At 40.2% G+C, this 12979-nt stretch overlaps 1 protein-coding gene across 5 annotated transcripts in view; it reads left to right on the forward strand.

Moving 5' to 3' along the window:
- The window catches only part of ATP11A (ATPase phospholipid transporting 11A), a 233645-nt gene that overhangs the window by 197429 nt on the left and 23237 nt on the right, over positions 1-12979 (forward strand). For all 5 annotated transcript variants that reach the window (XM_073556848.1, XM_073556851.1, XM_073556849.1 and 2 more), the window contains 5 exons: positions 829-974; positions 1063-1122; positions 1233-1360; positions 2855-2990; positions 9610-9675. In XM_073556848.1, the coding sequence (XP_073412949.1) occupies positions 829-974; positions 1063-1122; positions 1233-1360; positions 2855-2990; positions 9610-9675 (536 nt within the window). The remainder of the gene's footprint in view (positions 1-828; positions 975-1062; positions 1123-1232; positions 1361-2854; positions 2991-9609; positions 9676-12979) is intronic.

Genomic DNA, 12979 nt, shown 5'->3' on the forward strand with positions numbered 1-12979 from the left:
CTGCCCTAACATAACAATTATTTTTATTTATTTTAATCTAAAAAGTTATCTTGCAAGTGTCAAGTAATCTTTTACACTATTTGACTCAGATAAAAAGAAAATCCCAAGAGGATCTGTAGATCCATTTCAAGTCAGCTGCTTTCATTAGGGTCCATTACTTTTGTCCATTATGTCAATCTTGTAAAAATTAAATAAAGATTAAACCTAACATTTTGTCTAAATCCATTCTTCCACCATTCCCCAAACAATAATGGAAAGGGTTAGACTGTAGAATATTCATCAACCAATTTACCGGTAATTCTTTGGCCATGCTTGTTTGACTAATTTTGGCCAAAACTCCCAATTTCAGTGGGAACAGCCAACCATCTAATGTGTATGGTGGTGTCCTGCTCTCCCTCGGTGGCGGGAACAGCCAACCATCTAATGTGTATGGTGGTGTCCTGCTCTCCCTCGGTGGCGGGAACAGCCAACCATCTAATGTGTATGGTGGTGTCCTGCTCTCCCTCGGTGGCATATATCAGGGATAAAAAGGATTGGGCATTTTAAATTTCAGTGCCCAATAATTTATTCTCATAGGAGATAAACCACTGCCAGAGCCTTGTGTCAGCAGCTCATGTTCCTCCTCCCATGAGGAACCAACAGATAAGTTTGTAGATGTATAAGGTGTATGGCCACCTTAAAGGTTATTGCCCCATTGTGCATAAGTGGTTTAATTTGATGTCATCATTTCTAGATAAAAAAAAAAAGTCACTACGAGGACATGGATGAAGATCTAGAAGAAATGAAAGAAGACTTTTGATTTCCTGACTTTACCTTTCTACATTTCAGGTGTCATTGGGAAGGAAGGACGCCAGGCTGCCAGAAACAGTGACTATGCAATCCCTAAATTCAAGCATTTAAAAAAGATGCTGCTTGTCCATGGACATTTTTATTATGTTAGAATAGCGGAGCTTGTCCAATACTTTTTTTACAAGGTGAGGACAATCCATCGCTGACTATAAAGTGTGTAGCACAGCTTGGAGCAGGTTCCTCACACCATAACCCTCTGTGCTTGTCTTTCAGAATGTCTGCTTTATTTTCCCTCAGTTTTTATACCAGTTCTTCTGTGGATTTTCACAACAGGTATGTGATACTATATGTTATTCCCTGCAGATATTTTTGTTATTTTTCATTATTCTTACGTCTGTGTCCAACAAAGTCTTCATAATCCTGCACTTCTTGTTTTCTTACAGCCTTTATATGACACTGCGTATCTGACACTGTACAATATCAGCTTCACTTCACTGCCTATCCTATTGTATAGTCTAATTGAGCAACATGTCAGTATGGAAATGCTGAAAAGAGACCCAACACTATACAGGTATAGATTTTATCACACCAGTGCAATCTTATAATGGAGACCGCACTCCTCTTCACCTGATTCAGAATGTCCTGGGCACATTGCCTTAAAGGTGAAAAAACTCCTTGAAAATAGTCCAAAAATATGCAAACGACAACAGCACCAAAGGTCTTTGATAATGTAAAAAGTGTGGATTTTTTTACCACCAAATAGTGTGCAATGTCATGTTTAGCAAAGGCTTGAGAAATGCTCATTCCTGTGATTTTAATAAATCCACACTTTTTCAAGTTTTCAAAAACCCTAGTGCTGTTGATGTCTTCATATTTTTCAGGTGTTGTTTTTAGGTATAGACTAATGTCCATGGCGGAATAGCATGTTTGGGTAAACGCGCCCCCTCACCACACCTATAAAGATCTCAGCTGCTTTTAGGGTCTGATCAATATGCAGCTTTTGCTATGGCTAAGGGGCTTTGACGTTTTGCTCAATTCTTACTTGCTAGAAGGATCCATTGACAATAAGCAAAGCGCTACATGCTCCCCTGTTTGGTCCAGAGAATCCAACTGTAGACTGCAGGAAAACCTGTCAGTAAGTGGTCAGTTTCACTGCAGTGCACCCGCAGGGGAAACTAAGCATTGCATTATGTCTGATCACAGTAGTGGATTGTGTGTGTAGTGCAGGCCAGAACAAGTCCTCCAGAACTAATCTGCTTAGCTGCTCTCCAGCTGACCAAGAGATGGATATTCTGAAAAGAGAACCTTTTTTATTAATGACATTTCAAAACCGGGCAAAGCTTTTAATAAGGACAGCCTTCAGCCTGTAGCTAAGATTTTTTTTTATTACAGGCATTGACTGCCATAGCTTTACCAAATTAAGCCAGCTTCCTGTTTTTACAGTCTCCCGTTTTTGCTTCCATCAATGGTTTTTAGTGATACAGTTTGGGGTTTGGGGTTGTCAAAATTACCAAAATAACATATACATATTTGCCATCCCCATGGATGTAAAAATAAAATAAAATAAAATGTTTAATTTAAGGGTGAACAGCATAAAGTAAATAAAACAATGGTAAAATTGTTTTTCCCCTTTTCCTTGCAAAGTTTTATCTAAATTAAAGGGTAATGTACAGTATATGTTTTTTTTTTACAAAATGGTGTCTATACAAAGCAAAAATCACAGAAAAATAACTAATATAAAAACCAGATACTACTCTACCAACGAACAAATAAAAAGGTGACGCTACCAGGATTCAGACTGGCAAAATAAAAAATGAGTTGGGGTTAAGGGTTTTGTGATACATGAAAGATGCTGCATCAGCGCGGAATCAGTGGCATCATATGTCATTATGTCACATTGCCGTTCTTGTCTTCACACAGTATATTGTATGTTGGCAGGGTGATTAATTCACAATGAGAAAGTAATTTCCTAATGAAGTCAACAAGATGAGCAAGTGTCTGTGTCAAGCAGAAAAAATGCTTTGGCCAGCATTTAACAAGCTATTTTTTTTCCATTCTTAAACAGGGACATTGCAAAGAATGCACTATTGCGTTGGCGTCTGTTTATTTATTGGACCTTCCTGGGATTGTTTGATGCCGTCGTATTTTTCTTTGGGGCGTATTTCTTGTTTGACACTGCCACTGTGACTAGCAATGGACAGGTAAGGGCCGGGAAAATCAAGGAGGTAAAAAAAACCACAAATCATCAAACCCAGCGAAAAGTAGTGGAACATTTCCTGGCATTTTTATACCACTAGTCTTGGGTGTCATATTTGTGCTCCATTTGTGTCTTTAGCAATCGTTTTATTTTTTAATCGGAAAGTACTTTCTTTTTTTTCTTATTTTTAGTACACAATATTATACCTGTTTAAAAGCACTTTATACTAATTAAGAAAATATACGTTACAAGGATTTGTTTTTGCTGCTTCTTGTTTCACAGGTTACTCTTTATTATCATATTTGGTGATAATAAGTCACTTCTGACATTACGTGTTTACATTATGTGTTATTTTCAAACCATTTTCAGTTTGCTGGGTTTATCTGTCAAGGCAAAAAAAGGAAGAAATTAAGTCAATAATTTTACTATTAAAATATAGCTAAAGTAGGTTAGCAACTCACCACAAATAAATGGGTATGTCCTCCATAAGATCCAAAGGTGAAGAGAGGGATAACAGCATCCACGGTAGCAAAAAGGACCTTCCTCTTTATTAATATATGATATATTATGGGGAACAGCCACGAGACATGCAGCCTCGGGGACTCAATCATGGTTTTCGAGCACACCGAAGATGCTCGAATAACACCCAAGCATGCTTGAATAACACGTTATTTGAGCACGTTTGCTCATCACTAATATTAATACATCTGAAAAGAGAAAAGTTCACCAATTTATGACCAATGATAAGTCTTTGACCATGTTGCTGGCTGCAAGTGCAGTGGCTTTCACCCCTATGCGAATGTCATGTAGCCTTAGGACATAGAGCCACATGTGACTCCCTGGCTACTAATTAGAGGACACTGCTCTAGTATGAAAAGACTAAGGCCGGGGTCACACTTGCGAGTGTGATGCGAGAAACTCGCATCAATACCCGGCACTTGGGACCCGAGTGTGCGGCTGCATGTATTTCTTTGCACAATCCGGTCCCGAGTGCCGGCGGAATTGCCGGGTATTGATGCGAGAAACTCGCTCGAGTTTCTCACGTCACACTCGCAAGTGTGACCCCTGCCTAAGAAGTAGATTCTAACGGCATGCAACCATCCCGAAATCCCAACTCCCAAACTCCAATAGGTGAGGAATGATACACTGAGCCAGCAGTCAGCGTATGTCACATCTAGTGACAATACCTCTATATATCAGCTAGAACATAAAGCTGAAGTTAGCACCATAGAAAAATAAGGAGCCCAATAAGGTGAAAAATAAGGCACACAGTAGATGCTTTAAATCTAAGTTCCCGAAATGAGTATTTGGGGAGTTTTTGTTATTGCAGATTTTCTGCAGCATTACTAGGCTATTATTAAATGATGTTGCTTTATTGATACAGTCATGTGCGGATTACATACAATTTTAATGCATTTCTGCAGCGGAAATGCTAAAAAAACCGCATGTGCTTTCTACCTCTGGATTTTCTGCATGTAATGCAATTCTATGGGAAAATCTGCACAAAAAACTCAGCATACCATAAGAGAAATTGACATTTTGTGGTTTTGAAAAACACACCGCAGGTAAATTTTACATTTTAAAAATAAAAGCACAGTGGACATGAAATTTCTCTAAATCCCATCAACTTTACTGGAACTTGTAAAATGCTGCATTTTGTGCACAGTGAAGATACGTGGCATCTAAAACGTAAAAACTCATTGTGGGAACTTAAACTAAAAGTTGGATTTCAATCAGACCATAAAAGGGACACATTGCTTCAAAGTTGAAATACCCCACAAACTGCCAGAGCCCTGTCGTAGATATCATACCACCATTAAATAAAGGACAGATGTGGTCATCGCTGCTCTGCATGAAACAATAAAAGAAAGGAACCCAGAATGACTTACTGACGGGCTAACTATGTGGTGCGTTATGCCTTCGGGTACCGTCACACATAGGGACTCACCAGCGATCCTCCACGCTGATGCAGGGAGCTGGTAACTAAGGTACACATCGGGTTTCTAAGGGACGTGCTGATCGCTGGTCTCCCGCCTGTCACACGCAGCGATGCGTGAGGCCCAGCTGGAGACCAGCGATCAAAGAAATGTCCAGGGCTTTCCAAGAGTGATCAGCAATACCGGCAGGGGGGCCGGTCACTGATCGCTGTCACACACAGCGATCTCGCTGGTGAGATCGCTGTTGCGTCACAAAACTTGTGACTCAGCAGCGATCTCGCTAGCGAGATCGCTATATGTGACGGGGCCCTAAGTCACTGACCATGTGTCACTGATCCTATTTTGCATTGATATGTAGACCTCCAGTTTTTACATGTTCTGGTTTATTTTCTTTGTTTCTGTTGTGCTGTGCATTTTTATGTTTCTGTTTCTTTTGCTTTTGCCACTGTTGCTTTCATCAGATCTTGACAACCAACACGTACTTGGTAAGAACCTGCCATTTTGATGTGCTGTGCCTTTCTAAGATTATTTTATTTGGTGCTTGTAGTTGTGTACATGTTACTAGGAATGTAGTGCTACACGGGTATGTATGTGTGTATGCCAAGTTTGAAGAGTATAAGGCACTGTATGTAAGAGTATAAAGCACTGTAGGGAATTTCTATGCTAAATTCAGAGAAAATATATTTGGATCGTGACCACTGACTCTATAGCTTAGGGTGCTTTTACATTGCTTTTAGTACACGCCTGGTGGCCCCATCGGTGTTTACGTCTATGTACCCCCATAAAATAGGATTCAGACATATGCGCTGACAGGGTTATAGACTATAATGGTAACATCAGAGCGATCACTCTGCTGTTCATCATTTTCGAGCGTCTACGCCTACTGAAGGTGGACACCCAGATGTAGTAGATTGTCCCCCCCCAGCACCACTTTAGTCTCCGGCCCCATCTGCGAATATGTCCAGACGGACAAGACAATCAAGCATGTACTAAGCACAATGTGAAAGCACCCTTAGTCCTCAATATCCATTGTGCCAAGGGAGACGCTACATACATTCTTAATAATCCAACTACATTGTATTTGTAATAATTGACTGACTGTCTCTTCCTGGAATGTTGATCTGGTTAATATTCCTCTCTTTTAATGCGAATATTCTGTATGGTGCTGCAATGAAGGTATTGACGTACTGTAAAGCCTTAGTCAGAGAACTATTGATTTGGTTTGTATGTTATGATTATGTGTAGCAATGATATCACGTGGATGATACTTTATGATGTGCACATTGTTTTCTTGCACTTGCTAAGTAGTAATTTGGCCGGATGTGAGAACTAGTGGTAGCTGTTGGCATCTACACTGTATGTGCATCCAGTCAGTTAATGGATCTCCTATAGACGTAAATGCTGCAGTAGAACATCAGGGAAATAAAGTATATCATATCTGAAGACAAATACAAAATCTTAACTTTCTTGCTTTCCTGTGCATGAACCATTGTTTGACTTTGGTATTTGAACCATGCTCTCATTTTGCAGTATATTGGCAAATTAATAGCATGTTTGTCCTATGAACTGATTTATATATAATTTTAAAGAGATTGTCTAGTTAGAAAAAACTGTTTCAGAATTCAGCTGCTCTTGCCACCCCTAGCAAACCAGATTTTGCTAGGGGAAGCCATGAACAGCCATGCAGGTTCTCATGAGTGTACCAGGACAGGACGTCAGTAGGTCTCTATTCTAGCTCTTTGAGAGGGGTCCTGAGCAAAGGACAATGATGTCCATTGACGAAAAAACACCTTTTATAGTGGAAATGTTCTTGAACATTTCATTTTGACACACAGTAGTAGTACATTATACTGAAGACCTTCATTGACATGCAAGATCCATTTCTTGCCAGAAGTCACATGCCCACACATTCATCTTCTACTGGTGACTGACATTTGTGATTACCATAAATAAATAAGCAATTACTAGAAAAAAAAAAACATTCCCTTATATGCACGTGACTGCAAATTATTATTTTACCCTATGAGCCATCTCAGTCTTAGAACAGATTATTTGTCATTGGAGTTCTTTGATAGTGAGTCCGGTATGTGTGAGGTGGTAGTCTATGTAACCAAAGTACACGTAGTACATGTAGAGAACTCATCCAAGTATGATTGTTGGGCAGCAGATTAGGTACTTAGGGTCAGTACTATATGTACATATGTCTGTATGTCTGTATTGACGGAAAAATAGAAAAGTTATGGAAGAAGGAGAGGGAAAAACAGAAAAAACAGAAATTTGCCCGGAGGTGATGGGAAAATACATAAATAAATTGCAGCTTGTCTTTCCCAGCACTGGCAGAGGTGAATGGTCCGCGTGCACCAGTTATGTATTTCTGCTAGAAACATTATAAAGTGATAGGATATAGGTACACACCTTACACAGGCTGGAGGTATGCCAGGGTCAGAAAGGAATAGTGAAAAGCTAGGAAGGAAGGAATGAAGGAAGGGCTCCTCAACAACACAAACAAGCCCTTTATTTATAGTATCAGAATCCTTAGTATCATATATATCTCCATACATACACCCCCCAACACTTCACACTGTTACAGCTGCTGATTGGACAGGCTGCTCCCATCAGTATTTGTGTCATTAGAGACACAGTGCTCACACATACAATGCACCAAATCTGCTGCTGTGTGAAGACATCAGTGACACAGAGCTGTCTCATTCACACAGCAGAGGCTTTGTCACACAACAGATGACATCAGTAAATGCCATCCCCTGTGCAGATTAGAACCTGCAGACCCCCATCACTGGCCATCACACAGTCTGTTCTCACTGCTGCCAGCAGCCTGAGACAGTGAGGGAAGGAATTACTGATAATGAGTTATGTATTGTAAACATTGAGTGGCCCAGAATACAGGACGATTTTCCCTCCTCACTAGTTTCACTTTCCATAGATCACTGTTCAGTGTGTGTCTGGGGGAGGAGCAGCTGGGTGGTTCTGCTCTCTGCAGTGAGGCTGCTAGAGGGGGAGGATTTGTTATTGTGTGATGATGGCTTCTTCATGTAGATGGAGAGGGCCTGTAGCTATGGAGGGTGGGGTTGTTGCTATAGAGGGCATGTTTGGAGTAGAGTAGGAGGTTACGACCAGTTCTCATTTCAATGCTATAACACACCCCCCCTTGGACGTTCTGTCCAGAATAACTAGAAAACCGTGCAAACTAGTGACAGAAAGTAAATTACTTATTGTCATAATTCTGCAGCCCAGATATGTACTGAGATTATGTGAAAAGCCCGGACAACCCCTTTAAGGCTCACTTAGACAAGCTGATGTTTGGGTTCTTTACAACACTTGTTTGCCGATTATTGGCTTGTATAGATATGCTGGCAATCACCTGACAAAAAGACAAAACGCTTGTTGGATCTTCATGTCAGCAAAAAAATCATTGTTATCAGCAATGGAAGAGCTTGTAAGCAGTAGACGCTGTGCACATAGAATTCTTTTTGGCTAAACTGCCGATGAGGATGGAGATTTATATAGCCAATGGATTATTGTTTAACGGCTTACCTAAATGGGCCCTTAGAGATTTTCATAGTACGGACTTGCTTTTTGTTAGCTTTCCAAACTTTGTCAATGGGATTGAGATAAGACATCTAGGGATATCACCTATACTCCTCTGCAAAAATAATGGCAGACTGTTTCTGAAGAAACTCACTAAAATGTTATTTTAAATTTATATTAAATATTATATTTTGTAGCATTAACATTCCCTATACTGGACCTTAAGAGCTTAGCATAAGTCATGACGACCAAGCTGAAAAAATGGGCAGAAGCCTTCTGCAAATTTTCCATTTTTATTTTTTTATCGATTTTACTCACTTATACAGTATAGTGCCGTTAATTACACAGCGCCTTACAGACATGCACTGTTTCCATTGGGCTTACAATCTAGGTCCCCTATCAATATGTCTTTAAGTGTGGGGGAAAAACAGAATACGCAGAGGAAACCCAAGCAAACATGGTTAGAACATACAAAATCCTTGCAGAGGTTGTCCTTGGTGGGATTTGACCTCAGCAACCCACCGCTGCAAAGAGATAGTTCTAACCACTGAGCCATCTCCAATACTGTTAGTCTGCCAAGGAAATCCATATGTGCTTGAAGGACAAGTATCCTTGTTATTCTGCACAGTGGTCTAAGGCTTGACTGCTGCCGCTGAGACATGGAAACCCAAGCCATGAAACACGCCATGAACATTTCTTGTGCTAGCATTGCTTCCATAGGCAGTCAGGAACCCAGCAGTCAACTGAGGTTCCTTGTGTCATGTTTTGTCTGTGGTGGGCTCTTCCGTTTGTTTTACCTTCCAATTATAAGTTGGGATGTTGCATTTAGAGCTTTTCACTTTATAATTCTCTCCTGTTTTATGTCTAATGCTCCTCTATTGCAAACATCCTGATGTCCTGATATAAATTGTCATCTTTGGTGTCATCTGTATAATTCTTGCTGTTATCAGCAAAAGTCATAAGGGGATATTTATAAGGCTAAATGTTGGCAGACTTTACTCCATTAACTGTTACTAATGACTTGCAACATATTTTTGATGTGTTTTAGATACTTTTTATGACTTGTCTAAACAGGGGTCGTGGTCTTCTTGGAAGAGCGTGACATTTAGTAACTTGTTTCTTTTGGGTTGCATTAACTAGATGCTGGGAAACTGGACCTTTGGAACACTGGTCTTTACCATCTTGGTATTTACAGTAACACTTAAGGTAATATATCACATTGGTTAATTTACTGAATACCAGTCAAATAATATAATACAAATGGGCTTATTGATGCTTATTGTTAAATAACGCTAGTTCACATTTTGGTGTCTTGACTATGGATGGACATTGTTATTTTTAATGTTGATTTGACATGATTTTGTTGCATTTACTAATGTATTTATTAAGGGTTCTCCTCTTGCACTTAGTGGTGCAGCCTTCCCCACAGACAGGGCATCACTTTAGACATCATGCTGATGGACAGCTCCCTACAGTTTGGCATCGGGGAGTCTGCTGTCAATCAGCATGACATTGGCAGAGGCGCAACATCAACAGAGCAGATCGGACAAGGAGAAGCTGCTCTGTCAGCATTACCTCAACCTAAGCCACAGAGCACAGCGCTGGGCAGAACAGGCAGGTACTTACCATAACTACCTGCCTGTAAGCGCTAAACCCTATAAGAAAAATACAAAAGTCCCGGATAATTCCTTTAAGTATTTACAATGCATGATTGTGCAAGCACAAGGCAAAAAAATACCACCTTAGCAGGGGAGGGTATTTTTGGCCTTGTGGTTTCACCACTGCATTATCAGGCTATGTTCCTAATATGAGCTTTTGGTTTGTTTTTCACGCTGTATATTGTGAAAAAATGCAAGTAACCTATTTTACTTAAGGGGTGTAGAAAATCTGCAACATCGAAAACTTACCAAACGCTTATCATGGGACTTTAGCCTAAATCTTCCACACAGCCTGAACAGATCTCCTATTCTCTAAATGGCTGGTGGCCACAAGATATGTGACCTGACTTGTCTATCAGCACTCTCTAATTATAAAAGCAGCTTTCCATTGTGGAGTGTTTTTCAGCAGGAACAAGCTGATGGACAGTCTGGTAACATTCCAGTCTAGACATCTATGGCTCTAATTGCAGGTCATCTTAAATTAAAGGGTTGTTCACCCCATTTTTATATTACAAAGGGCTTGACTGTTCTTTAAAGGGAATCTATCACCAAGTAATTGGCACCTAATCTGAGAGCAGCATAATGTAGAGACAGAAACTCTGAGATTATCACTATAGGACTATCGATGCCAGGTAATCCCACCACTGACTGGCAGCTTTCTACCCATACACAGGGTGCACGGAAAAATGCCAGTTCACAGCATTCCGAGAACTGCTAGATCTGTAGCAGTTAGAACAGTGATTTTATCAAAACTGCAGAAAGCAGAACAATAACTGATGCTGTACATTGCTAACTAAAATCAGGATCTCTGTCCTTACATCATGCAGCTCTCAGATCGGGTAGGAAAACCTGGTGACAAATTCCCTTTAAGAATAATAAAAAGCACATACTCACTCCAGTCGTTTCTTCTTCCTTTCGAATGTGGTTAGCACATGACAATCTCATCCATACAGCCATTTCTGCAGCCACTTAATTGCCACAGCTGAGATTAAACAGTCACTGCTGCTGCCTATCAGTGGCTACAATATCGCCATTAATTAAAGGGAATCTGTCACCCCTTTTTTGAGATCATATAATGATATCATTCAATTGTGTGTCACATAAGGATTCTCTTAGTACTTTTGCTTCCCCCTGACCCCGCACCTTTCATGCATAAATACCTTGTTTATATCGGTTCAGATGTATGTAAACTGCCGCTGTCCGGTCCGCTGGGTGGGGCTTATTCAACTGCTCCCCCCTCCCTGTCTTGCTCTACACATTTCTTCTTGTATAGAGCAAGACAGGGAGGGGGGGAGCAGTTGAATAAGCCCCGCCCAGCGGACCGGACAGCGGCAGTTTACATACATCTGAACCGATATAAAATAGGTATTTATGCATGAAAGGTGCGGGGTCAGGGGGATGCAAAAGTACTAAGAGAATCCTTATGTGACACACAATTGAATGATATCATTATATGATATCTCAAAAAAGGCATGACAGATTCCCTTTTAAGTGCAGCATTGATACACTGACCACTAGGGTGACCGGATCGCATATGGGGGGGGGAAAATGTCAGAATCTTGTTCGTCTGGACCCCACAAAACGATTCCCCTTTCCAGATATTGAGAGAGCCAAAATTTCAGCTCGATCAAACGACGTTAACCCGTGCCGCTCGTCGCTCAAAGTTTTAAAAAATCCAAATTGAGGTATTTTAAGATTTAGGTATTTTGCATAGTCTGTTAGACTATAAAGAATGTGACAACAACATTGCAGAAATAGCCCTGACCAAATTTTCGAACCATTTGTGGTATTTGAATGCAGAGTTGGTGGGGTTATCGTTTTTTGATCCCACCATTACAGACAATGAAAAGTTGTTAATGGCTAATAAATTGCTCAGTAGCACAGATGAACCATCAGAGCACGCTAACCTACATGAGTTGATAATTTTACATAGTTATCTAATCTATTCTAGAGCTTTTGTTAAAGTAGTTTTTGAAACGTCAGAATATAATGCTCGGCATTTGCTTACAACTTGCAGGACATATTGCTTTGTTCTTCATCTTTTGTCAGAAGGTCATTAAAGTCGGTTACTTCCTACCTCTTTTAATTTTTCTTTCCTAACTTTTGGATTTACAACCCTAGCGTGCTCTGATGGTTCATCTGTGCTACTGAGCAATTTATTAGCCATTAACAACTTTTCATTGTCTGTAATGGTGGGATCAAAAAATGATAATCCCACCAACTCTGCATTCAAATACCACAAATGGTTCGAAAATTTGGTCAGGGCTATTTCTGCAATGTTGTTGTCACATTCTTTATAGTCTAACAGACTATGCAAAATACCTAAATCTTAAAATACCTCAATTTGGATTTTTTCAAACTTTGAGCGACGAGCGGCATGGGTTAACGTCGTTTGATCGAGCTCAAATTTTGGCTATCTCAATATCTGGAAAGGGGAATCGTTTTGTGGGGTCCAGACGGACAAAATTCCGACATCGATTTTTTGCGGTCACCCTACTGACCACATTTGACAAGACGACATGACTGGCTGGTATTTTGGCACCAATACCCAAGAGTGTCAGGGAATTAGGAGGCTGTGTACTTTTTATTATTTTTACAGAACACTGGCCATTTTTAAAAGAAAGCAGATAGACAACTCGCCTAACTTTGGTCCCCCCTCCATGACTCTCTCTTAGTCCTGGTTTCCTACATGGCACACGGTAGCTGAGTTATCTGTGTATGCCACTATATGTGTTTGTTATTTTATCTGGGAAAGCGTTTGATAGTTTCCTTTTTAACCCCTTAACGACTAGGGGTATTTTTGGTTTTGCATTTTCATTTTTCGCTCCCCTTCTTTCCAGAGCCATAACTTT

The sequence above is a fragment of the Dendrobates tinctorius genome, unplaced genomic scaffold (genome assembly GCF_039654945.1).
Source record: "Dendrobates tinctorius isolate UK_male_01 unplaced genomic scaffold, ASM3965494v1 ptg000240l, whole genome shotgun sequence".
NCBI classification, from domain to species: domain Eukaryota; kingdom Metazoa; phylum Chordata; class Amphibia; order Anura; family Dendrobatidae; genus Dendrobates; species Dendrobates tinctorius.